At 40.3% G+C, this 27556-nt stretch overlaps 1 protein-coding gene across 5 annotated transcripts in view; it reads left to right on the top strand.

Moving 5' to 3' along the window:
* Nucleotides 1-27556, top strand: part of NUP153 (nucleoporin 153) — a 98677-nt gene that overhangs the window by 23934 nt on the left and 47187 nt on the right. Inside the window, exons 1-3 of one of the 5 annotated variants that reach the window (XM_072729066.1) lie at nucleotides 2988-3583; nucleotides 6007-6176; nucleotides 17577-17802. Coding sequence is in view for 1 of the 5 variants with exons in the window: in XM_025999324.2 (XP_025855109.2) it covers nucleotides 3473-3583; nucleotides 17577-17802 (337 nt within the window). In the remaining 4 variants the exon portion in view is untranslated. Of the gene's footprint in view, nucleotides 1-2683; nucleotides 3584-6006; nucleotides 6177-10428; nucleotides 10568-17576; nucleotides 17803-27556 lie in introns of those variants that run through there. The other 4 variants (XM_025999324.2, XM_072729065.1, XM_072729069.1 and 1 more) reach the window with 4 other exon arrangements.

The raw sequence follows: 27556 nt of genomic DNA on the forward strand, positions 1-27556 counted from the left end.
TGTTTTACTTCAAAAAAATAACTGTAAAATGGGGTAAATAATTGAGATCAAGGCTAATGGGGGATGTGGATTTTCCCATATTTTCTCAATTCCTACCAATTTTTTATTTTTTATTTTTTTTTAATTTTTTATTTATTTATGATAGTCACAGAGAGAGAGAGAGAGAGAGGCAGAGACACAGGCAGAGGGAGAAGCAGGCTCCACGCACTGGGAGCCCGACGTGGGATTCGATCCCGGGTCTCCAGGATCGCGCCCTGGGCCAAAGGCAGGCGCCAAACTGCTGCGCCACCCAGGGATCCCCCCTACCAATTTTTTAAAAAAGATTTTATTTGGGATCCCTGGGTGGCGCAGCGGTTTGGCGCCTGCCTTTGGCCCAGGGCGCGATCCTGGAGACCCGGGATCGAATCCCACGTCGGGCTCCCGGTGCGTGGAGCCTGCTTCTCCCTCTGCCTGTGTCTCTGCCTCTCTCTCTCACTGTGTGCCTATCATAAATAAATAATAAAAAAATTAAAAAAAAAGATTTTATTTATTTATTTATGAGAGGCAGAGGCAGAGGGAGAAGCAGGCTCCCTGTGAGGAGCCTGATACAGGACTCCATCCCAGGACCCCAGGATCACACCCTGACCCAAAGGCAGATTCTCAACCACTGAGCCACCCAGGCATCCTTTCTACCAATTTTCTATTTCAAAGTTTTGTCTCAGTTTGGCCCAGCTCTCTTGCATGTCCTTTTCAAAGCTTGGATATGAAGGCTGTCCCCCACACACATCAAATAACCCAACGCCAAGAAAGGGATGGTTTTTAGAGTCTCAGCCAGTTCTCTCTCCTGTGCTAGAAATTCTGTCTGGCAGGGTGAAAAGGGAAAATGAGACAGGGCTACGGTCCATCTTCTTTGTATGCAGCCCAACGAAAGATTCAGGTACAGATCTTCCCTCGGAGTTCACTTATTAGGAACTACTTTGCTCTGCTTGTCAAATACCTAGCTAAGAACTGTGAAAGAGAAACAATTGTATTTAAGAAGGGTGAGGTGATGGGCAGCCCGGGTGGCTCAGCGGTTTTGCGTCGTTGGTGGGTGTGATCCTGAAGACCCGGAGTCGAGTCCTGCATGGGGCTCCCTGCATGGAGCCTGCTTCTAATCTGCCTGTGTCTCTGCCTCTTTCTCTCTGTGTATTTCTCATGAATAAATAAATAAAATCTTTAAAAAAAAAAAAAAAGGTGAGGTGCTTCAGGGGAAAGAGGGATCTAGTGGGGGGTTATTGGTGGAACCAGGAATGGAAGTAGGAGAACCAGGAAACAGAAGAGGAAGTAGATTAATTTCATGTCATGTCTGGCAACTTTTTACCACCCCTGTGTGGGTGATTGCAGTCAGAGGGGACTCTAAAGTCATTTGCTCTATAAACCTGTATCTGATACAGTTAGGTGCCGAAAAGTACTACAAAATCCAGGGTCCTGTAAGTTTGGTTTCACAATTTGACTTACGGGATTTGTAGAGTGATCTGAACTGTGCAGTCTGGTGGTGGAGATGGTATGAATGTCTCAGAGCTAATTTGTACCTATTAGCTGGATATTACATGCTTTCTCTCTAAGCAGTTATTACGGGCTGTCTGTGCAATAATGCTTTCACCCCACCCACCACCCTGTTGAGGTAAATATTCATCCTGTTTGCCGGTGAGAGGATCAGTGACTTCCCCAAGGCTACACAGCTAGTGACAGATTTGAAATTAAGTCTGGCTCCAAAGCTATTATTATTAAGCTTTACAGTCAGGTGTCTCAAAAGGAACACTAAACCTATATATATATATATATATATATATAAATATATATATAAAACCTATATATATAAATAATAAATATATATAAATATATAAATATATATAAATTATATATATTATATATATTTATAATTATATAAATATATATAAATATATATATATAAAACCTATATATATATATATATATATAAATTTTTTTTTTTTTTAAACAACAGATTCCCGCCCCCCTCCCTACTCATTTGGGTACCTGTTTCGACTCTTACAGAAAATCTGGGTTGTAGTTGAGGCTTTGACCTGTAGGCTTGAAGGTGCCTCGGGAGTTCAGTGAACCCCCGCCGGCCGGTCGGATGGGAGGGCTGGACCATGGGACCTCGCCTTAGCCCTTTCTGATGGTCAGTTCCTACCATCTCCATTCTTTGTGGGCTCAGTCTTCGATCCTAGCTCCCGTAGTCCCTGTCCTAAACGGAATGCCTCCTGTTCGGGGCCATTGCGTGTGACGCTGTCACCACTGGTGACCCCCCGCCCCCCCGTGAGCTGACTGCGTGGGTGGTAACTGGAACCGCTCACTGCGTTCCTTGTATATACCCGGACGGGCACCTCGTACTCTGCAGAATGGGCTCACGACAGCTCTCCTCTGAGGGAGAAGCCAAGGCTCAGAGAGTTTGGACTTAACCCCAGGTCATCCAGCGAGGCGTTGGAGGCGGAGTCCCGGCGCTCGCTTGCGCCTGGGACATTGATGAAACTGTACACGCCAATTCAGCCTTAGGCTGAACGATCCTGGGCACTAAACACATCGTTCTAGACTCGCGCCTGTCTTCGGTTTTCCCACCTGCTTGCTTTCTACCCGTTTTACCAACCGCAGGGGAAGTCGAGCGACAGGAGGTTCCGGTCTTGACGTCAAACGCCCCCTTTCCACAGGGCGTCAGGCGACGGCGAAGAGCGGTAGAGAGGCGGGGGCTCCCGGCTTTGTGCCTCCGCGGGCGCCCGCGGGGATCCCAGGACCTCCTCCCGCGTCGTCCCTTCCCGGAACGCGCCTTCAGCCGCTGAACTACGCTTCCCAGCGTGCCGCGCGGCCGAGAGCGCGGGCTCGAGCGGCCCTCCCTCGCCCTTGGCCCAGCCCTCGGTCGCGGTGCGATGATGCGAGCGCGTCGGGCGCCGACGAGTGACGGCGTTCTGGCTCGCGACCGCGGCGGCGGCCTTAGCAGCGGCAATAGGCGCAATAGCGGCGGCGACTGCAGGGACGACGACGACGGCGGGGCGGGCGCTGTGCGCAGAGGGGAGGGGTAGGCGGGCGGCGCCGGCGGCTTCAACTGCGGCAGCCACGGCTGGGGCGACGGAAGGATCCCCATCAGCCGGCGGTCGGGGTAGGCCTCAGCGGCGCCTGGAGCGGCTCGCCGTGTCCTCCGCGGGGGATCTCCATAGAGACCGTGACATACACAGAGGCGGGGGGCCGCGGGAGGCTGCCGGGCCGGAGCCAGCTCCTCGGCCTCTGCCGCCGCCACCGCCTTCCCCGCTGCCAGCGCGCATTTTCTCTCCACTCCTGCCCGAAACCTCGCGGCTCCCGGTGTGCCTGGGCTCCGCTGTGTGGGCAGCGAAGGCGGACTTTCGGGCCGGGGCCGGGCGGGGGGGGCTCTAAGGCCGCCACCTCTGCCTCTCCCGCCCCCCTCACCCGCCCCGAAGCGGGAAGCCGCGGAGGCCCCGCCATGGCCTCGGGAGCCGGAGGAATCGGAGGGGGCGGTGGCGGCAAGATCCGGACGCGGCGCTGCCACCAGGGGCCGGTTAAGCCTTACCAGCAGGGGCGACAGCAGCACCAGGTAGGGGACCCCGCGGCGGCGGCGGCGGCGTGTCGGCGGGTCGGGAACGCGCGCCCCGGGGCCCGGGCGCCCCACGTGGAGCGGACGGTAGGGCCCGAGGGCAGGCCCGAGCCGGGCGGCGGGATCGCGGGCCGCCGGGGTGGCGACGGGAAGTGGGCCGAGACGGGCCCGTCCTTGCGGCTCGCACGTGTGGTTCGGGCCTCCCCCCCCCCCCCCCCCCCCCCGCCTTCTGGGCCAGGGGCTTTCCCCCGCACGGGCGTAGGGCGGGAACAGAAATTCTAGGCCTACGGTGCGCGCATTGCTTTCGTTTTTGGCGGGGATTGGGGGTTTGAGGGTATTACTCACGTCCTCTCGAAGGAGAAAGGAAAAAGAGGTGGCTGGAGGCCCGCCCGGGCGCCTGCCGCTTGCTGGTCTCCCGCGGCTCAGGGGGCGCGGGGAGGGGGCTGTCCCAGGCGGGCCGCTTCCGAGGCCCCCGGGCGGGGATGGGGCGCTCTTCACGCCGCCAGTGGAAGAACTTTGTTTTCATCGTTCTGAATTCCTCGTCCCCCCTGCGGGTGCCCCCTCGTCGGATCCGAGAGCGGCCGCTTGGATCTCCCCCGCCCCCCGTAACCGGGTTAGAGTTACCTAGGCCCTGGGGCATTTTGAAAGTCCCTCTCCACCCTTACGTCTTTTCTCCGCTGCGAGACTCTTCCCTCCCCTCGTCTACCCTCCCCCTCCCCCCCATTTTATTCTGGAGGCTAGAATTGGCTGTTATGCACAGTTGACCGGGACTCCAGTCCTGATCTCATGCACGAAATATTTTACTATTACGGGGCGTATTCTAGAAGCTTGAGTACACTTTTGACACCCAGGAAGGTTGGTGGTCTTCTGATTAACCACCGTGTTGCACTCGTGGGTGTTTGAAATTTTGAAGAGGAGTTTATCCTCGTTGTAAAGGAGACAATCCATTTTGAGAAAAAATGATTTTTTTTTAAACCTGTTTGTTATGGGAACCGAATAGAAAACTGTTAAAAATTTATTTTAGTAAGATTCGCTTTCGAAACTTCTCAGTGATAAGGTGCGGGTAGGTACGTGCGTTTCTTAAACTTGGGGGGGGGGAACCCCACAAAAGTATAGCAAAAAGGGTCTGATAACTTGTTGCGTCCTGTTAAAAGTAGGATTCCTGGATTGCTTTATTCGGGATGATGATGGTTTTTTGAATAAAATGTTTGGTGATGGTGTTAAGTTGTATCATTAAAAAACAAAGCTTTTAAAGTAAAAAATTGGGAGAAATTTTTAACAGTGAAAATGGTGGTTTACAATATTGAATAGCTCTCTACAAATGGATAGAAGTCTTAACATTACTCATACCTCCCACTAGTTTTTCCCCAGATATATACAGAAAGGGGTTGGTTTTCAGATTTCTTTGTGAGGATCCAGGGGTACTTGCAGGCAAATTTAAGATTAGAATTCAGAAAAAAAAAAAAAAAAAAGATTAGAATTCAGATCACATGATTGGCCATTTAACCAAATCTTTTTGTAGAATGGAAGTTAGACACACACGCTTTATGTATCTCCTGAAGAATAAATGTCTGAGTGCTTTCTTAGATCTTAAAAGAAAGTTACTGTATAAAAAAATGAAATGTTTTAAGTACATATATTGAACAATCTGGGCAGGATTTAGAAAGGAGCTAATATATTCCAGGTGGCAGGAGTTACAATCACAGCTTATTTTCAAATGTACTTAAATAAAAATATAATTTTGGGGAGATGATGCCCTAACAATATAATACCTATGATCTAGGTTTTCTTAGAGCTGACATGATTTTAGGCTGTTTAGTTTTATTTTAGAGCTTGATAATTTATTATTTCCCCCTTTCTAAAATACTTTCAGCTTCTTGTCCTAGCCATTTAACTGAAAAAGAAAGTGCATCTTAGTTTTTGGATTGTGATTAAAGATGTTTGGGGGTTTCTTTATCAACACTGCAACTGTTACTTAATATTGGCAGACTCTACCAAAGGAAAGTATCCACGAGTATACCGAAAAAATGCTCAGTTTTTAAAAATCTTAAAAGAGAAACTGTCTTTAGTTCTTGCTGGGACTTTTGTGGACTTGTAGACCACCTGCTTGCTGTCTGCTGTCTTACGCTGTCACCTCTATGTTTTGCCTCAGCTGCTGAGTCATCATGAATAGCAAGGAGCTTCATGACATGGCATGTTTTCTACTAATGTTATTAAATTAACTGTCCAAGGGTTTCTGGGCAAAAACAAAGTTTTCGGTTGTGTAGTAGAGGGTTGGAATAGGAATGAGAGGTTTGGCACTGTTAGTTCATGGATGTTTGCCATTGCGTGTCAGGCCAATTAGCTTGTGCAGTCATGCAGTACCTGCAACTTTTGCATGAGTTCTACTGACTTGTAATTTCCTGTTTTGACTTCTGGTTTAGCTCTGCTGAGATACAGCTAAAGATTACATTTTTTCCCCTTTAACTTCTGATCTTTAAAATGCCATCTTGCTTGAAGTTTGAAGACAGAAATCCATTGTCTTACTCAACTAACTGAAGGGTAGTAACTTAAAGAATTGTAGAAGCAAAAATGAAGAACAGCCCTGAATAATGTAAGTCAAACATTTTCACTTGCCTCCTACCCCCTAACTCAGCCCAGATGAATTTAGGAAACGGTATCATTTTTCTAGTTGGGAGTGAACAGGTCCCTAAAAAAAGGTGCTAGTTTTCTGTCACTCCTTCAGTTTCCCTTCCCACTTCTTGTGCAGATTGTCAGGCCCAGGAATTCAGCCCTGGAGAGATCAAGCTTTTCTTAATAGCCACCACCAAAAAACTTGAACCCATGGGCAAACCAGAACCTTGCTTCTGGAAGAGTCTACTGCCACCTCCTGGTGAGAGGGAATTACTTATTTTTGCCCTTTTTTGGGGGTGTGTGTTCCAGAGGTTTTTGTCTTCTGTTTTGGAGCTGAGGGAATCCACTCATTTTCTCTGCCTGGATGTAGTTTGTCTTACAACAAGGGTGGTGTTTGCATTTAGCTCTTTTAGAAAAAAGAGGGAACCCCTTTACTAAGTAGGTTAGATAGGAGTCTGCAGACTTTTGTAAAGGGCCAGATAGTAAATATTTTAGGCTTTGTTGCCGCAGGCTCTTTGTTTTGTTTTTACAACCCTTTAAAAAATGTAAAAATCATTCTTAGCCTGAGGCCTGTATGAAAACAGGCTGAGGGCTGAATTTGGCCCACACAGGCTATGGTTTGCCTAACCCTGGTGTATATGACAGTTGAGGATTTTTTTTTTCTTTTGCTTAATAGTTCCTATATGATAATTTTCCCCAAGTGTGTCCCACTTGGGATCTGATGGTGAAAAAGTATTCTCAGTTATGAAAAGGAAGAATATTTAGACATGGAATACTTAGTCATTCCAGAAGTCATTAAGTAGTTTTGACTTTTATCTTTCTTTGCTTTATTTTAGATGTTAAATACTGTCCGTGTAAACAGAACTGGAAATAGGTGATAGGGAAAAAATGTACTGTAATGGAATTACAGCATCTGGGTTTGAACCTTGTTCTGCCAGGACTTGGAGAAGTTTTTTAAATTCTCTTTGCTTAATTTATTCGTCTCTAAAATGGAAATTGTTTTGAGGCATAAATGAGATGAGTAAATCTCTTATAACAGGACCTGGCATATATATAGTTAGTAAGGACTCATTTGAAATTGTTGCCATTAAATACCACCTTTTGATTTACATGTTTGTCTCTGAATTTTGCTGCCTTTAGTAGAAGTTTTTTTCCCTTTATGTATAGGCCTATATTGGATTTAGGGACTTGTTTACCAGGTGATGAGGCTGGACTTAAAACTCTACCTCTCAAATACTTATTTTCAAACACATTGTCTTCATAGAAATGTCAGTCATTTAGTGTATAGAGGAGAATAAATCCAAGTATTAAGTTGTTTAATAGATTTTTTGTTTGTGATGGAAGAGTCTTGTGTGTGGTATTTTATCGATTCTCTTACCAATTTTTTTAAAGATTTTATTTATTTTTGAGAGAGTGTGAGCATGTGCATGCAGGCGGGTTAGTGAGCATGGAGAGGGGAGGGGCAGAGGGAGAAGCAGACTCCCCGCTGAGCTGGAAACCCGACTTGGGGCTTCATCCCAGGACCCTGAGATCATGACCTGAGCCAAAGGCAGACTCTTAATGGACTGAGTCACCCGGGCGCCCACTTACCAATGTTTTTAATAAAATAAATGACAATAAACCCCAGGGATTGTCCCCATATCCCAGAAAGTCCTCTGAGGAGGCTGGTATATATTAAATATTAGTTTGAAGTAAAATGAAGACTTTGGTCTGAGGTCACTAATTAAAACCATTTTCTTTAGGCACAGAATATTATTAGGAAGATGTAATGACCTTGTGTTTTTAGAAATGTTTTATTTGTAGCTACTTAGCCTTGTGGTCCTGGTTGTAATGTATTTTTAATATTCTTCTGTGTTGTGTAGCATGATTTTAAGTCTTGCCACAAGATACAGTTTACTCTTTTTACTATCAGAAAGAGGATGGTAGAGTGCCTTTCTTGTCTATAAATGTTTCAGTTTGCTTGATTTTGCTGATCTTCTTTGTACTGTGATTAAAAAAAATAAACTCTTAAATCCTGTTTTCAAATTGATTATTTAAGAAAAATGACAATAATCTTGTAGGTTACACTTAGTGACTTAAACTGCTTTGGGCTCTATTGGATTTCCTATGGCTAGTTTGAAAGGATTTAAGGATTCCGTTTTTTTGTCTTTGTTTGATTACTGTTAATCATCTATTAATACCACCTCTTTGATATTGATAACTACAAATAAGAGACTAAGCCAGGTCCTGTTTCTCCTTACTGCATTAGGGCAGAATTTTGAAGGAGGTTGAAATTTGTAGCCACTTGTAGTTAAAAAAATTTTTTTTAGCCAGCAAATTTTTATGCTCATGGTTTTTTTTGGCTTCATCTCTTGAGGTTGAGCAGAGAAATGAAAAGTGTGGATTTTAAGTGGCTAGCAGGGTTTGGACTGTGGATAGGGGACCTTTGGCTGCTGAATGACTATCTGTAGGTTGTAAAATAATGACAGAGTAGCTTAGATTTGGAGGTTAAATTCAGATTATTGAAATCAAATTCAATATAACCGCATTAGAATTTGAATACTTCATTACTTTTTTCCCTCATGGAAATAGCTGCATATTAAAGTTAAGTAATGTTATGATAGATACATTACAACTCTAAATAACTGAAAGATTATGATGGCATCCAGATTTTTACTATTTAGCATTTAAGATGTTTTTATAATTAGATATTCTTTAAGTCTCATGTGAATTCTTGGGTTCTTAGCCCTTATTCTTCTTCATTTGGCTTCATTTGGAGGGAACGAGAGTGAAAACTAGGGAAACTGTGAAGTAAGAGTTTCAAAAAAGTTTGGAAAGGAGAACCTACTGACATGGAAGTTCAGTGGGTAAGGAGAATGTACGCGAAGCCTGGAAGAAAACTAAGGAAAGGTCGTTGACAGGTCTCAACAAAATAAAGGCAGCCAGAAGAGCAGATAGAGATCAAAACAACAATGTATTTGGGAGAATGGGAGCTCCAAAACTTTAAAACCAAAGATGGATTATATTTGATATTTATACTCAGTGCTCAGTGAAATTATTTGAGAAAGGAGATTTTATAATCTGCATATAACTACTTTATAGAGGCTAATGTGGAGAAAAGAGAGTTTAAGTCAAGAAAGCTAAAAATAGGAATAGAGAGCCTTCTATAAAGGAGAGGAAGTCTAAACCATTTTTTAAAAATATTTTATTTATTTATTCATGAGCAACACAGAGAGAGAGGCAGAGACACAGGCAGAGGGAGAAGCAGGCTCCATGCAGGCAGCCCGACGTGGGACTCCATCCCGGGTCTCCAGGATCATGCCCCGGGCTGCAGGCGGCGCCAGACCGCGCCACCGGGGCTGCCCAAGGAGAGGAAGTCTAATATAGTAATGTTAGAGTTGGCCTGAGGAGAGATGTCTGGTAATACTGAGATTACAAATTGGTGGAAAGATATACAAGAAAAAATGTCTTTTTCAATGCAAACGAGTTCTAAATTAGGATTATAGAAGAGCCTTGCCCCACCTCTACCCTCTTTCATTAATCCTTGAACTCAGGTAAAATTAATTTGAAAAACTAACATAGTCATAGAGTCCTACACATTGAATGTCTTAATGTATATTTAGCGTTGAATTGGATTTACTTCTGGTCCTCAAATAATTTGTTGTAAATATCAGTGGCATTTTGGACGTTTTTTTTTTTTTTTTTTGCCATGTTTTGCCAAATGAAAAACTTACTTTTTGGAGAGAAAGAAAAAACTCAGTTTAACTAGTCCACATTTAAAAATTCAATCTTAATCCTTGAAATTAACTTCATTATTTATGATTATCTAGTGTAGACTTTGCTTTAGGGTTACAAGGAGTGTTTTTAAGATTTTAATGCCCCATTTGTTTTGTTGATTTTTCTAAGCCCTTCATTAATTTTGCTTTCTTTGGCTACCTTTCTGCTTTCTGCTTTCTTCATTTAGTTGGCTTTTAGTATTTGTCATTCCAGGGAATGGTTTAGTTTTCCTGTACTCTTGGATATCTTTCACAAATTGTTTTCTTAAAGGAAGGGCTATTAGTGGCAACAAATTATATTTTTGTAAGGTGAAATTATTACACTAAGAAAATGTATTTTTTATTTTTGAATACTAGAATTGCTGAACTTCTTTTTAGCAGCCTGTCAATGCCCAGTCTTATGCCCAGTTCTAATGTGGGCATAAGATTGGTTGAGCAATGCAGTTGTGAATACGTTTTTTTTTTTTTTCCTTGCAGTTGTAGATAAATTAAAGCAGCGTGTCAACTAATCTGTGCTCTGTACGGATCTGGTGCCTGTCCTCACAGAGTTGATGCTCTAGTGGAGCCGATGGACAGACTGATTAATCCTGTTTGACAGATTGCCACCCTGTATGAAGTAAGGGCACTTTTGGTGCACTTGGGGTGACTATCCCAGACTTGGAGGATCAGAGAAGGTTTTCTGTAGGAAAACTGACATCAAATTATAATGGTGGCAGTTTTGCCGAAGTCTCTGAATGTAGAGAAATTAACCTGGTAAACTAGGACTTGAATATTCACACCTCAGTAGACCTTTACTCCGTGTACTTCTTTTTCCCTATCAGGTTTTGTTCTCCCCTCTTAATATCATGAAGTAGTTTTTCTCCACAGCCATGTAGGAAGCTGATTTGCCTCATTCCCATAAAGACTTGAAACATTTTCTCTCAAGAACAACTGAAAATGTAATAGACGTTCTTTAGTAATGGCATCAGAGGAGCTTTCACTTCCATACGAAAGTGACTTTTCCCCTTTTCTAGTTCCCTCACTCTTTCTCACTTTTCCAGTTAGTGGCTAAAGTATCCTTTGGTCTTCAAAACTCTTAAAAATTGCCAGGCAGGGATGTATCTCTCCCAAGTCTATTTGATAGACAAAGTCCCTTATCTGTTTATAGCCTACCCAGTTCTGTGCATAATCAGATTTCTGTTTTCCCTAGCAATTCAAAAAAATTCTAACATCTAGTAGTTGGTTATTTATTGTAAAAAAGTGTGTTAAATAAGTCTTTAACTTATTAAAATAGATTTAAAGGTAGGTTTTTTTTTTTAATGTACTGCCGGTTTGATTTTCAGAGTTGATATTATGAAGTAGATATTTACAAAATTGATAGTAATGGTATGATGTATTTGATAATATAATCATGGAAATAGGGTTGTCTTTTAGATTAAATTTTATGTTGTAGTTAACCTCGTATGACAGTTATGTTTACCTTGGTCTTAATTGGGAATACAATGGCTAAGTTTTAGATGATTTTATTACACGGGTTCTCAAGCTTTAATTTGCATGAGAATCCCTTCAAGAGTTTGTTAAAACAAATTTGCATTTCTGACTTGCTAAAAGGTGACACCAAGTGCTGTTGATTTGAAGACTTTAATGTGAGATCCGCTGTTGTAGTCCTGAAGTGACTAGATATATAAGCTACAGAACAAAGGGTTACATGTAGATTCTCACACATAGGCATGCACACACATATGATTAAAGAGGAATTTTACAAGATTTAAATAGTTATTTAAGGCTTACTGGACTTTGTACTTATTAATACGGTTGGTTACCAGAACCTTAGATGGCATGTGCCAAGGACAGTCCTATATTTAAGACTTTGCACTTTTGTTCTCTCAGCCAAAATAGTTCACTAGAAATTTGCAGGGCTGGGTCTTTGCTTATATAAAATAACTATCCCATTTTGCTTTATTTTTGTTCATGGTACTGAATCACCACATTATGTGTTCATATTATATTTACTCGTCTGTCTGTCTCCCAAACTTAGAATATAAGCCCGAGAGAGCAGGAACTTGTTTCTGCCGTCTCCCCACTGTTCCTTGCCTGACATGTAGTGTTCAATCAATAAGTATTGATGGAATGAATTGAATGAACAAAATAATATCTGCATTTACCTTTATAAGTTAGACAAGATTCTAAAATATTTTACAGAAATAAAGATTGGATATAACTTTTGGGTAATATGAATGCTACCCCAAGTGTTGGACGTGTGTTCCTTTGTTGATAAAGCTACATGGACTGACTTTTTAACTTTCATGCTCATTAGGAATAAAAGTTAACAAGTAGCACTGCTTTATCAGTTAGGGACCCTGCAAGAAACACTTCACTCCAGATGGTTCAACTGAAATTATCTTTATGAAAGAGTCTACTTAGTATAGCTAGTGGTTAAAGGAGTAAATATTGGAGAGCAAGATGCCCAGAAGCTAGCAGGAGTAGGAAGCTGCTACTCTTCCTAGGACTCAAAGGATGAAGGAAGAAATGGTGTAGCTGGAGTGGAGGAAGGACCACCTGGCTGGAGCAATAGTTTTAGAAATGGGGCCCTTGATCAGAGAGGAAGCACAAGAAAGACTTAGACTTCTCTTTTCTCCCTTCCATAATATCTGGTATCCCCTAGTATTTCATGGGCCACTCCTACCAGAAGCTGGTTTGGTGGGATAGCCTATCAAGAATAGAGTGAGTGAAGAACAAGTGAAGACTACTACAGCATCAGATCTGTGATTTGATTTTTTTTTATTGTGCAGGAAGACCTAAATTTATTTATTTATTTTATAATAAATTTATATTTTATTGGTGTTCAATTTGCCAACATACAGAATAACACCCAGTGCTCATCCCGTCAAGTACCCCCCTCAGTGCCCATCACCCATTCACCCCCACCCCCCACTCTCCTCCCCTTCCACCACCTCTGGTTCGTTTCCCAGAGTTAGGAGGAAGACCTAAATTTATTGAGAGAGATGAATGGATAGAAAATCATTAATAACAGTATAGATAAAAACTATTGCTAAAATTTGGGCATCACGGGGAAGCTGTAAGCTGCATTATATTCTACACTGTCCACTATAAGATTTGTTTTTCTGGGGGATCCCAGGGTGGCTCAGTGGTTTAGTGCCTGCCTTTGGCCCAGGGCGCAATCCTGGAGTCCCGGGATCGAGTCCTGTGTCAGGATCCTGGCATGGAGCCTGCTTCTTCCTCTGCCTGTGTCTCTGTCTCTGTCTCTGTCTCTCTCTCTCTCTCATAAATAAATAAATCTTTAAAAAATTTTTGTTTTTCTGATTGATTATAGAATATCTTATGATATATTTTAATAACTATCTGACTAGTGTTCCACATATATATGTTTTCCAGATCTTTTAGGACTTAAAGTATACATAATTTTTATTCCCCTTAGAGAGGGACCTTTTCCCTAAGATGTATTGTAATATCCTGAAATGCATCTAATTTCCTAATCTCTTTTTTTTTTTTTAATTTTTTTTATTATTTATTTATGATAGTCATACAGAGAGAGAGGCAGAGACATAGGCAGAGGGAGAAGCGGGCTCCATGCACTGGGAGCCCGACGTGGGATTCGATCCCGGATCTTCAGGATCGCGCCCTGGGCCAAAGGCAGGCGCCAAACCGCTGCGCCACCCAGGGATCCCTAATTTCCTAATCTCTTAAACTAGAACGGTGGTTCTCAAACTTTAGCATTTAGAATCACTTGGGAGGGTGTGTTAAAACAGGTGAGCCCTGCTTCTAGGCTGGGATAGAGCTTGAGGGGATGCTGAGGTTATCAGTAAAGGGACCACCCTATGGGAACCACTGCACGAGAGTACACTGTGCTTAATTTTTGTGGTTGCCTTAGGGTCGTTTACCCTACAGGGGTATACTGAATTTAAGGATGTTGGTTTTTTATAATGGTTCCGGGTCAGTTTTATCACCTATATTTCTTTTAACTGTCACACTCTTCATGCTGCCCTTCATTGTGCCACCAGAACAGCTGTGGGCTGTGATCAGATATGATGGTAAAATTTTAGTTTAAAAAAGGGAAGGACCAAGCAAAGTTCTTGAGCTTTAGTGAGTTTTATTTTACCCATTTTGACTGTTTCAATTTTATTATTTTTCCACAATACTTAATGCTGCCCGATATATGGCCTTTGATGAAGTATGGTGTTAATTTTAAGTTGTTCTGTACTTGCACCCTTTTTAAAAATTTTTTAAATTTACTCATTGGAGAGACAGAGTGAGCTAGAGTGGAGGGGGAGCAGAGGGAGAGGGAGCCTGCCTCAGGGCTTGATCCCAGAACTTTGGGATCATGACCTGAGCCAAAGGTGGATGCGCAACTGACTGAGCTACCCCAGTGCCCTGTACTTGCCCTCTTTTTTTTTAAATTAATTAATTAATTAATTAATTTATGATAGTCACAGAGAGAGAGAGAGAGAGAGAGAGAGGCAGAGACACAGGCAGAGGGAGAAGCAGGCTCCATGCACCGGGAGCCCAATGTGGGATTCGATCCTGGGTCTCCAGGATCGTGCCCTGGGCCAAAGGCAGGTGCTAAACCGCTGCGCCAGCCAGGGATCCCCTGTACTTGCCCTCTTAAGTGAGTAGGAATCAGAGGGAATCTCTGATACTTTTAGTAGCCTAATACCTTAGAAGTTCACCCCAAACCTTAATTTTACATTAAATTCTTGCTATCATGCTTTAGCTAACTTACTGCTTCATATCAAGTATGTGTCTCTCTTTCAAGTCTTTTTTTTTTTTTTTAAGGTTTTATTTATTTATTCATGAGAGACACAGAGAGAGAGAGAGAGGCAGAGACACAGGCAGAGGGAGAAGCAGGCTCCATGCAGGGATCCCGATGTGGGACTTGATCCTGGGACTCCAGGATCACATCCTGGGTCAAAGGCAGGTGCTAAACTGCTGAACCACCCAGGTGTCCCTCTTTTTTTTCCAAGTCTTATTAATGTCATATCTTGTAAGCACTTTCCAGTCTTTTGAAATATATAGGGAGGGGGTAAATAAATATTTAAGTATAAATAACAGTAAAAATAATAAATAGTATATGTTTATTTTTATAAATACTAAATCACAGATGTAGATACATAATTTTTCTTTCCAAAGAAACTAATACTGTGTAACATTAGAATTGAGAAGGGGAACAGTGAATTTGTGCTTTTCAGTAGGAAGTATTTTATAGGGCTGTTGGCTTCCTGTATTGCTGGGGAGCTTATATCGTTGTAGTTTGGTTCTCAGTTTCTGTTTGGAGAATACATGGAAAAATAATTACATATTTCCCAGTTGTTACCTATACCTTTTAAACAGTTGAGAAAATGCTATTCAAGTGCCAGTATTAGAAGTGTCTTCTTTTTTGTTGACAGGATATTTCAAGGCCTCTTTGTGTTGGGTTAGCTTTCAGAGTAGATTTATATATATATATTCTGCCTTGATTTTTACTTTTTTTTTTTTTTTTTTTTTAGAGAGATTTTATTTATTCATGAGATGCAGAGAGAGAGAGAGAGAGAGAGGCAGAGACACAGGCAGAGGGAGAAGCAGGCTCCATGCAGGGAGCCCGACGTGGGACTCGATCCTGGGTCTCCAGGATCATGCCCTGGGCCGAAGGCAGGCACTAAACCACTGAGCCACCCAGGGATCCCCTGTTTTGCCTTGATTTTTAACCATTGTTTTTTGTACCTGCCAGTTCATGTTTTCCCTCCTTTGATTCTTTTTTTTTTCTTTCAAGATTTTATTTATTTATTCACGATAGACATAGAGAGAGAGAGATGCAGAGATACAGGCAGAGAGGAGAAGCAGGCTCCATGCCAGGAGCCTGATGCGGGACTCATCCTGGGACTCCAGGATCGCGCCCTGGGCCAAAGGCAGGCGCCAAACTGCTGAGCCACCCAGGGATCCCCTCCTCCTTTGATTCTTTATCTAGAAATCCTGCTAATGCTATTTGTGAAAGAAATCCTTGCCGAAACTTGGTTATCTCACCCCATTTTGTTTCTGCTAGTTTTTTTCTTTATTAGTAATAAAATTATCAAGTATATGTTTCTTCATATTTTGGAAATGTGAAGTGTTTTCACATTATCATTTGATACTCATGATTCCTTCTCAGGTTGGAGGGGGTGTTATTGTTATTTTACCTAGAATAAATCAAAGTATGGGGACGTATTCAAACTTTATCCTAGGTCCTATCAATCCCAAAGCCCATCCTTTTACTTTACTTAGATAAACCATAGTAGTTGTGTTTGTACCTTGGGCAAATTACTTAAAACTTTATTGTTTCTCTTCATCAGTAAAGTGACATTATTAGTATCAGCTTCATAAAATTAGTGTGAGGATTGAATTTAATATGTGCAAATTGCTTAGGACAGTGCCTGGCACATAACAAAGCTACAATAAGTGTTAATAGTACCGATAGTTGTACCACATTTTTTTTCTCCCTTTATTTATTTTTTTTTTTTTTAAATTTTTATTTATTTATGATAGTCACAGAGAGATAGAGAGAGGCAGAGACACAGGCAGAGGGAGAAGCAGGCTCCATGCACCGGGAGCCTGACGTGGGATTCGATCCCAGGTCTCCAGGATCGCGCCCTGGGCCAAAGGCAGACGCCAAACCGCTGCGCCACCCAGGGATCCCTTTTTTCTCCCTTTAATAGTTGTCATAATAAAATTCATTCCTCAGGTCTTCAGACAACATTTGATATAAAAAAGTTTTCCCATCAAAAAAATCTTAGGTTATTTATTGAGTTTATTGTGTTGGATTGTTATATGTCTTAAAAAGACTCTCATTTTTATTTGTCCAATTTTTTTTCTTTCTTAACATGCAATAAAAATAATTGCTTGGGGAAGCTGTTGAATGTATTGTTTATGTTGCCTTTTTTTTTTTTTTTTTTTGTCACCTTTGACCATCAGTGACTAGTTCTTCTATTAACTGTAGATTTTTGAAAGTGATGACAGGTACATAGGTAACCAACATATAGAGCTTCATCCTTGTTAACGCTTTTCTGGACGACCACACATGGATACCATACAGAACATTCCTTATTCCTTCCGCCCACACAGTTTTGTTGAGCCAGGTATCATTGTGTACATCTGGAGTTCCCATTTTCTTGATTGCAAATTTCCGGATCTCTTTGAGTGTCTGAGGAGCAGCTTCTTGAAACCCACCCCATGGATGCCCTTGTGAATGTGAATAGTGTATTCTCTGGTCACTACCTCATTGATGGCAGAACGGTGTTTTTCTTGCCACCCTTCTTTACGGGAGCCATTCTGCTGGGCTCTGGTTAGAAAGGAAGTGTTGCTTCTTTTAATGCACTGATCTAAAGAGTATATGGCTTATTGATGGTCTGTTGGAGTTTTTAAAGGGTTAGAATATAAGGCCATTTGGGGCAGTTACGGACTCATGGATCTATCCATATGGAAGAAAGAAAAGTAGGAATTTCATAATGTCTGTAGAATTTGTAGAATACCATCATGTCAGCATTAAGGCAAGTAAATGAACTTTAGAAAACTTTAGTCGGAAGTAGTCATGTTTTGCTTGATAATGGCTTTTTGTAAGGTATGTATTTAAAAAGATAAATTTCTAAAACTACCTTATGTGTTTCTTCCTCCAACAGGGTATTCTTAGCAGGGTTACAGAATCTGTTAAGAATATTGTGCCAGGATGGCTACAAAGATACTTCAACAAGAATGAAGATGTATGCAGCTGCTCAACAGACACAAGAGAGGTACCGCAGTGGCCAGAAAATAGAGAAGATGATCATATAGTATATGCCGATGAGGAGAGCTCTAATATTCATGATGGGAGAATCACTCCTGAGCCAACAGTCAGTAATACAGAAGGTACATAGAATGTGAATATTTTGTTATGTGTGATAGGTTTTTATAAATATTTTTTGCTGTAATAAATCTACTTGGGTAGTACATAAACCATGGAGGAGGAGGGTGATGATCAAGTTCAAATGAGTTACCAGCTTTTTGTGTATAGGGGAGATTGATATATCAGTTAAGAATGCAAGCTCTGGAGTAAGACTTGGGTTTTGAATTTTCAGACTACCAACTGTCATGTGGCTTTTGGACAAGAGAATCTTGACATCTCCTTAGTATCCTCATAAATTGTTTTGAGAAAAGTAGATATGAAGCTCTTGGAATAGGTCCTGGAATTAAGGGAACACTGTATATAGATGTTAACTGTTACAATGGAACTGTGATAATGCCTCCCACAACACTAGAATTTAGGTGTAGTATAACTGCAGTTGGCTCCTGTCCTCTCTGCCCCAAGTTCAGCTGTGTCATTTCATTAGTCTTATAATTAAATGATCCTGCATTTTAAAGGCTTGGGCTTTTTTGGATCCTGTTACAGCATTTTGATGGGGTTTACAAATATTAAATAGTTTCAGTATAGCTCATGAATATGGCATATTTGGAAATAGTACTCTGTCATTTTACTGTGTATAGTTTTTACAGCTTTATTGAGATATATTTTACATGTATAGAACTCATCCATTTGAAGTGTACAGTTTAATGTAAAAGAATGAAACTAGACCACTTATAACACCATTTACAAAGATAAACTCAAAATGGATTAAAGATCTAAACATGAGGGCAGTCCCAGTGCGCAGCAATTTAGTGCCACCTGCAGCCTGGGGTGTGATCCTGGAGACCCAGGATCGTCCTATGTCGGGCTCCCTGCATGGAGCCCGCTTCTCCCTCTGCCTGTGTCTCTGCATCTCTCTCTCTCTCTCTCTTTGTCTCTCTCTCTCTCTCTCTCTCTCTCTGTCTCTATGAATAAATAAATAAAAATCTTAAAAAAAAAAGATCTAAATATGAGCTCTAAAACCATAAAAATCCTAGAAGAGAGCTTAGGCAGTATTTTCTCTGAACATGGACCATAGCAACATTTTCTAGGTATGTTTCGTTTCCTAAGGCAGGGGAAACAAAAGCAAAGATAAACTATTGGAACTACCTCAAAATGAAAAGCCTTGCAGAGCAAAGGAAACCCATTAACAAAACAAAAAGGTAACATACTTGAATGGGAGAAGATATTTGCAAATGACCTATCTGGTTAAGGGGTTAATGTCCAAAAATATACAAAGAAGCTATGCGACTCAACACCAACATTTCCAAACAATCCAATTAAAAAATGGATGTAGGACCTGAATTGACATTTTTCCAAAGACCTAAAGATAGCCAACAGATGTGAAAAGATGCTCAGCACTACCTATCAGAGAAATGCAGATCAAAATCACTATGAGATATCACCTTAAACTTGTCAGAATGGCTAAAATAAAAAAGATGAGAAATAACAAGTGTTGGCCAGAATTTGGAGAAAAAGGAATTTTTGTACACTGTTGGTGAGATTGTAAATTGGTACAACTACCATGGAAAACCGTGTGGAGGATCCTCAGAAAATTAAAAACAGAATTACCATATGATCTAATAATTCCATTACTAGGTATTTACCCAAAGAAAATGAAAACACTAATCTGAAAAGATAAATGCTCTCTTGTTTATTTATTTATTTTTTAAATTTTATTTATTTATTTATTCATGAGAAGCACAGAGAGAGAAAGAAAGAGGGAGAAGCAGGATCCATGCGGGGAGTCCACCATGGGACTTGATCCTGGGACTCCAGGATCATGTCCTGGCCTGAAGGTGGCGGTGCTAAACCGCTAAGCCACCGGGGCTGCCCTGCTCTCTTGTTTAGTACAGTATTCTTTATAACAGCCAAGATATGGAATCAGTCTCCCTGTCCATTAGTAGACAAATGGGTGAGGAAGATGTGAAATACGCACAAAATGGAATAGTATGTGATCATTTAAAAAAAAGACAAGATCATGCCATTTGCAACAATATGGATGGACCTAGAGGGTATTATGCTAAGTGAAGTAAGAGAAATGAGAAAGACAAAACCATATGATTTCAGTCATGTGGAATCTAAAAAAATCCAAATAGAATCAGAATTATAAATACAGAGAATAAACTGATGGTTGCTAGAGAGGAAGGGGTGGGAAGATGGGTAAATAGGTAAAGGGGAATGGGAGATACAGGCTTCTAGTTATGGAGTGAGTCATGGGGATTAAAGGCACAGCATAAGGAATATAGTCAATGATATTGTAATAGTGTTGTTTGGTGACAGATGGGAGCTACACTTTTGGTGAGCATCTTAAAATGTACAAACTTGTTGAATCATTGTGTTGCACCTGAAACTAATGTAATGTGTGTGAACCTATACTCAAATTTAAAAAGATGAAGTTTATAATTCAGTGGTTTTAAATATATTCAGAGTTGTTCAGCCATCACTGCAGTCAGTTTTAGGATATTTTCATCATCACCTGCCCCCCCAATCCTTGGCCTATTAGTGGTCACTCTCCATCCGAGGCAACCACTGATTTGTCTTTGTCTCTCTATGGATTTTCTTGGACTGGACATTTTATATAGAGAGTCATAGAATCTGTGGTCTTTTGTGACTGGCTTATTTCACTTAGCATAATGTTTTCAAGGTTCATCTGTGTTGTGGCATACATTAGAACTTCCTTTTATTTTTATTGCCAGGCAATATTCCATGGTATGGATTAAACTACATTTTATTTATCCATTCATTAGTTAATGGACATTTGGGTTTTTCCACTTCTTGGACATTATGAATACTGTTACAGTGAATATTCATGTGCAGGTTTTTGTGTGGCTGTGTTTTTTCTTGTGTATATACCTAGGAATAGAATCACTAGTTCAAAGGGCAATTTTAACTTTTCGAGGAATAATTGTTTACCAAAGTGGCTGTACCATCATGCCTTCCCACCCACAGTGTATGAAGACTACAGTTCCTTTACATCTTCACCGATGATTATTTTCCATTAAGAAAAAATATTTATTCATTCATGAGAGCTACAGAGAGAGAGAGAGAGAGAGAGGCAGAGACATAGGCAGAGAGAGAGAGAGAGAGAGAGGCAGAGACATAGGCAGAGGGAGAAGCAGGCTCCATGCAGAGAGCCTGATGTGGAACTTGATCCCAGGACTCCAGGATAACGCCCTGGGCCGAAGGCAGGTGCTAAACCATTGACCCACCCAGGTGTTCTGTTCCTATTTTTCATTTTTTAAAAAGTTTTTTAAGTTTATTTTTTAGTAACCTCTGCACCCAACAACATGGGGCTTGAACTCATGACCCTGAGATCAAGAGCTGTATGCTCATCCCACTGACCCAGCTAGGCACCCTTTGAATTTTTTTTATTACAACTCTTAGTGGGTTGAACTGTTATCTTGTGGTTTTTGATTTGTGTTTCTGTGATGAGTAATGACACATCTTACCATGTGCTCATTGGTTGTTTGCATATCTTTGGAGAAACGGCTATTCACATCTCCCTTTTCCATTTTTAATTGGGTTGTCTTTCTGTTGTTGATTTGGAAGACGGGTGTATGGCCTGTTAAGTTTGGTGATCATAGTAATATGTTGCCTGATTTGCTTGTTGTGAAACCTAGTGAGAGTGAAATGGGCCTGAAAGAATGATTCTCAGTGCGGACAAACGGTCTACCTGTTTTCTTACTAATAGCCGATTTTACTTAGTCTTTAAAATACTTCCTTCTTTTTTATTAGAATAACTTAGGAAGTTTTTTAATATCTATATTTGGGACTGATTTCTCTAAATATGTTACTAACAACTGCGTTGAGGCTTTTATCTGGTAGGTCTATGCAGACTGCCTCCACGTCATTTTTTTTTTTTCCCCTGGGCATTGATGGGGACCCCTGCTGCTTTTTTCATTAGAGACTTCTGGTGTTCTCCAGCCTATATCCACAGTGGCTGACGTTCTTTTCCATCTTTGATGAGCATGCTTGAGAGGATTTACTAACTTGAAGAATTAATTTAGTTAAGGTGTGAGATAAGTGGAGCATTTTCTTATTTTATATCTATAAAGTTCTTTTTTTTTGTGTATTTTCATTTAAATAATGGAATTAATTCAGTGGTTTGCCAAGGTCAGTTCCAACTTGGATTTTATTCATTATTATTATTTTTTTAAAGTATTCATTATTTTTAAAAAAGATTTTGTTTACTTACGTTGAGAGAAGGGAGGATGAGAGTGGGGTGAGGAGCAGATTCCCCACTGAGCGGGGAGCCCAATGTGGGCCTTGATCCTGGGACTCCGGGATCGTGACCTGAGACAAGGCAGATCCAGGTGCCCTGGATTTTGTTATGTTCTTAACTTTTATTTCGTAGGTTTTTTTTTCTTTTTTTTTAAGATTTTATTTATTTATTCATGATGGGGGGGGGGCGGCAGAGACACAGGCAGAGGGGGAAGCAGGCCCGATGCGGAACTCGATCCCTGGACTCCAGGATCCTGCCCTGGGCCAAAGGCAGGCGCTGAACCGCTGAGCCACCCAGGGATCCCCTATTTCATAGTTTTTCTATTACATGTGTTGTGTACATACCTTTGTGAGTAACTTTTTAAAAAATTTTGTTTGTTTGTTTGTTTGTTTGTTTATTTATTTATTTATTTATTTATTTATTTATTTATGAGAGAGCAAGTGAGAGAGCACAAGCAGGGGGATAGGGAGAGAGAGAAGCAGAAAGGAGACCTCTGGACTGAGCAGGGAGCCTGATGTGAGGTTTGATTCTAGGGCCCTGGGATCATAACCTGAGCCAAAGGCAGATGCTTAACCAACTGACCCACCCAGGCACCCCCATTTTAGTCATTATTGAGTACATACAGTTCAGTACATTAAGTGCATTCATATTGTTATGTCACCATCAGCATCATCCACCTTAACTTTCTTCATCATGTAAAACTAAAACTCTTAAATATTAACTCCTCATTCCCTCTTCCCTTCTGGCCCTGGCAAACACCATTCTACTCTCTGCGATTTTGACTACCAAAGCACGTCATCTGAGTAGAATCCTCCAGTTTTTTGTCCTTTTGTTGATTCTCTATTTCACTTATCCTAATGTCTTCAAGGTTCATTCACATTGTGCCATATAGCAGAATGTATTTCCTTCTTAAAGCTGAATAATTTTCCATTATAAGTATATAATATGTTTATTCGTTTGTCAGTGGACACTTGGGTTGCTTCAACCTTTAAACTATTGTGAATAATACTGTTTGGAACATGGTTGTACAAATCTCTTTGAGACCCTGCTTTTAGTTCTTTTAGGTATATACCCAGAAGAGGAATTGCTGGGTCATACAGGAATTCTATTTTTAATTTTTTTGAAGAACTTCCATACTAATTTCCACAGCAGCTATGTCATTTTACATTTCCTACCAGTAGTGCACTGGGGGTATTCTACTTCCTCTGTGTTTTCGCCATCATTTATTTTCTGATGGTAACTGTCTTTAATGGGTGTGAATGGGTCTCATCGTGGCTTGATTTGCATTTCTGTGATGATTAATAATGCTTAGCATCTTATCATATGCTTCCTTGTTGGCCATTTGTGTATCATCTTTGGAGAAGTATCTATCCGGGTTCTTTGCTGCCCCCCCCCCTTTAAAAAGATCTTATGTATTCATTCATTTTGGGGGGAAAGGGAGAGGGAAAGAGAATCTCAAGCAGATTCAACACAGAGCCCAACACTGGGCTCAAGCTCATGACCTTGAGATCATGACCTAAGCTGAAACCAAAAGTTGTATGCCCAACTGAGTTGAGCCACCCAGGTGCGCCTCTTTGCCCAAGTTTAATCAGGTTATTTGATTTTTTTTGTTGTAGGAGCTCATAATTATATGTTCTGGATTTTGCCCTCTAATCATATATATGGTTTGCAGATATTTTCTACTATTCTGTAAGTTGCTTTTTTACTCTGTTGATTGTCTTTTAGTTCATAGTTTTTAATATAGTTCTGTATGTCTCTTTCTGTTTTGTTGCCTGTCAAATCCAGGAAATCATTGTCAAGACCAATACCATAAAGTTTTTCCCTTGTGATTTCTTATTGTTTTAAGTTCTGGGTCTTGCTTTTAGGTCTTCAATCCATTTTTGAGTTAATTTTTGTATATGATGTAAGATAAGGGTCCATTTGCATTCTTTTGCATGTGGCTGACCAGTTTTTTCTCAACACCATTTGAAGAGACAGTCCTTTCTTCATTGAGTAGTCTTAGCTCCTTTGTAGAAGATCATTTCGACCATACATGTGAGGATTTATTTCTGGGCTCTGTTCTGTTCTCTTGGTCTATATGTTTGTCTTTATGCCAGTACCATACTATTTTGATTATTGTTTTGTGATCAGTTTTGAAATCAGGAATTGGAAGAATGTCAACTTTGTTCTTCTCAAGAATATTTTGGCCCTTGAGATTCCATAAGAATTTTAGGATGTATTTTTCTGTTTTTGAGAAAATGTCTTTGAGTTTTTGAAAGGCATTATACTGGATCTCCAGATTGCTTTGGGTAGTATTGATATGTTAACAGCATTAGTTCCTTCAGTGTAAGAACACGAATGCCTTTCCATTTATAAAGTCTTCTTAATTTTCTTTTGGCAGTGTTTTATAGTTTTCTTTGTTCAAGTCTTTTACCTCTTTGGTTAATTTCTAGGTGTTTTATTCTTTCTGATGCTGTTAATGGAATTGTTTTCTTAATTTACTTTTCAGAATGTGCATTGTTAAGGTATAGAAACAACTCATTTTTGTGTATTTTGTAATCTGCTGCTTTGCTGAATTTGTTTATTCCAGCAGGATTTGTGTGTGTGTGTGTATGTGTGTAATATTTAGAAGTTTCTACATATAAGTTATAGCATTTGTGAGTAGGGATATTTTATGTCTTCCTTTCCAATTTGAATATCTTTCTTTTGCTTTCCTTACTACTCTGGCTAGAGCTTCCAATACTGGGTTAAATAGAAGTGGGGACAGCCAGTATCCTTGTTTTGTTTCCTGATTTTAGAGGAAAATTTCTGTCTTTTGACCACTGAATTTAATGTTAGCTGTGATTTTTTTTCATTTATGGCTTTTATTAAGTTGATGTTTCTTTCTAGTACTAGTTAAGTGTTTTTATCTGTGTCTTATTTTTTGCATAATTGTACTTTGAAACTAAATAATCCAGAATTGTTTTGTATTGCTTATACTGTTAAGTATTTTTGAAGACTGACCTTTTGGGAAGAAAATTACAGAGTAGCAAATACAATCTAGGAGCACATTAAAGAATAATAGAATCTTCTTACTGGGGAGAGTTAATCTTGAGATGTAGGCAGTCCTTCATCATGAGGGAATTATTAATATAATTTAGCATATTTTAGGTGAAATCTTATAATTTTTTTCTTTCTGGTAAATACTTAATAGGCATTTGCTAAAACTTAGTCTATTCTTATTTCCTTTAGAAATTGGAAACCACTACTTCCTTAACATGTTAGTTACCCAAAGGCCTGAATCGTATGTAATGGTGAAACATTAGAAACATTCCCATTAAAATTAGGTATAAAGTGGAAGCCCTTCATCACCACTTCTAGATATTAAATATATAATTATAGAGGATGTATGTATACGTTTGTAAGTGTTGGAAAGAAGGAGGCAGAATGGTCCTTGCTTATCAGTAATACCCAGAAAACTTAAGCCAATTGATTAAAACAAAACAAAACTTGTTAGAATAAGACAATTGTAGAACTAAATCACAAAGTTAATATAGAAAAACACCCCAGTAACTCTTACTTAAGCAGTGTTAGAAAGTTTGAAGGAAGGAAGGTTCCCACTTAAAATATCAAACAACAAAAATAGAAATAAATTTAACAAGAAGTGTATGGTACTCTAGAAGAAGAAATTCTTTCACGTTCTGCCGAGGGACCTAAAGGAGACCTGAACAAAAGGAAAAGTCATTAGTAAAACAATGCTGGGCCAGATAGCACTTCCTTTTTAAAATCTTAACTTTAGTGTGATCCAAGTCAAATAATTTTAATGAGTCTGTTAAGGTTATCTTGGCTATCTTATGTTCAGTTCCTATTGGCTGTCTTTTTTCCCCACTATTGATCACATTTTTCTTATATATATCAAATGGTTTCTGCCTAAATATTTTGAATAATAAAGGTAGAGATTCTGGATGCTGTTATCTTCCTCTGAGGAGTATTAATTCTTGATTGAGCAGGCAGTTGTTACTAAATGATCATTTTGAACTTTGTAAACTTAGTTTTACGTTTTATTAATGTATATCTGTCCAAGGTGTTTAAGTTTCCTAAAGTGGTAGGACTTAGACTTCAGACTGTTTCCCGTGTGGCTTTTTAGGCTGAGTCTACCGTAGGTCTTGTTCTTGACATGATCCTTAGTCTCAAGGGGAAGCTTTTCCAACATCTTGGCTGAATACCATGGATTTAGGGATGTGTTTATGGGATCTCTCAGTTCTTGCAACACTGGCTTCTCTGTTCTTAGGACTGCTTCTTGTCCCTTAGCATTGCTCACCTCCTAGCGTCTATTTTTTCAATTCTGTAACAGCTGGTATTTGTTAAGCCTTAGATGGTCTAACTCTGTGCAGTGATAGCCCATTCACTGTCTGGACACTCCCATCTGGATTTGGACTCCAGTTTTCTCTTCCAGGTCTAAAAATGTGCCAGGGTAGAGAGCTGGGTAGTGATAGGACTCACTGTTTGAGCTTGCTTGCTTGCTTGCTTTTTCTTTTTCTTCTTTTTGAGTGCTGTTTTCTCCTATCTGAAAGATGTCTTATATTTTGTACAGTTTTATAATTATTTAAATTATAGTAGTAGGACTAGTCCGGAGGCCCAGTTATTCCAACCTAACAGTAATGTCTTTTGTAAACCTTACAAATGACTTTAAAGTTCTTGAAAATGTATCTGAAGATGAATAGAGAATTTCTGAAAAAGAATAAGGGGAATATGGGGGTAGGTTGGAATAACTTTTCCAGTTACTAAATGTGTTCTAAAGTTGAAGTAGTAAAACATTATCATACTGGTACAGATACATCACTGGAGAAAGGAGTGAAAAGCCTTTTGGAATTTAGTATCGTGGTAGTGATGGCTTCTCATTCAGTGATTAAAACGTAACTTATTTAAGAAGGTTATTTTAGAATGTAAACAGGCTAACCATTTGGAAAACAATAAAGCTGAATCATTCTCTCAACTACTACATCATAACTGATTCCAGATGGATGCAAGATTAAACATTATATTGAAATAAAAGTAGCAGTACAGTACTAAAAAAAAATGAGTAAAATTTTTAATTCCTATAGTTTTGGAATGGTAAAAGTCTTTGTAAACAAGATACAAGTTATTGGGCAGCCCCGGTGGCGCAGTGGTTTAGTGCCGCCTACAGCCTGGGGTGTGATCCTGGAGACCCAGGGTCGAGTCCCACGTCGGGCTTGGAGCTTGCTTCTCCCTCTGTCTGTGTCTCTGCCTCTCTCTCTTCCTGTGTCTCTATGAATAAATAAACAAAATCTTTAAAAAAATAAAAAGATACAAGTTATTTTCTGTATTGCAAAAGACACCATCAACAAAATAAATTGGTTCAACCAATGGTGAAAAATTAGTTGTAATATTTCAGATCACATCACACTATCTTACTGATCAAAAACTAGATTTTACTAATCTTGGGATCCCTGGGTGGCTCAGCAGTTTAGCCCATGCCTTTGGCCCAGGGCGCGATCCTGGAGACCCGGGATGGAGCCTGCATCTCCCTCTGCCAG

Source organism: Vulpes vulpes, chromosome 12, assembly GCF_048418805.1.
Source record: "Vulpes vulpes isolate BD-2025 chromosome 12, VulVul3, whole genome shotgun sequence".
In the NCBI taxonomy this organism is placed as follows: domain Eukaryota; kingdom Metazoa; phylum Chordata; class Mammalia; order Carnivora; family Canidae; genus Vulpes; species Vulpes vulpes.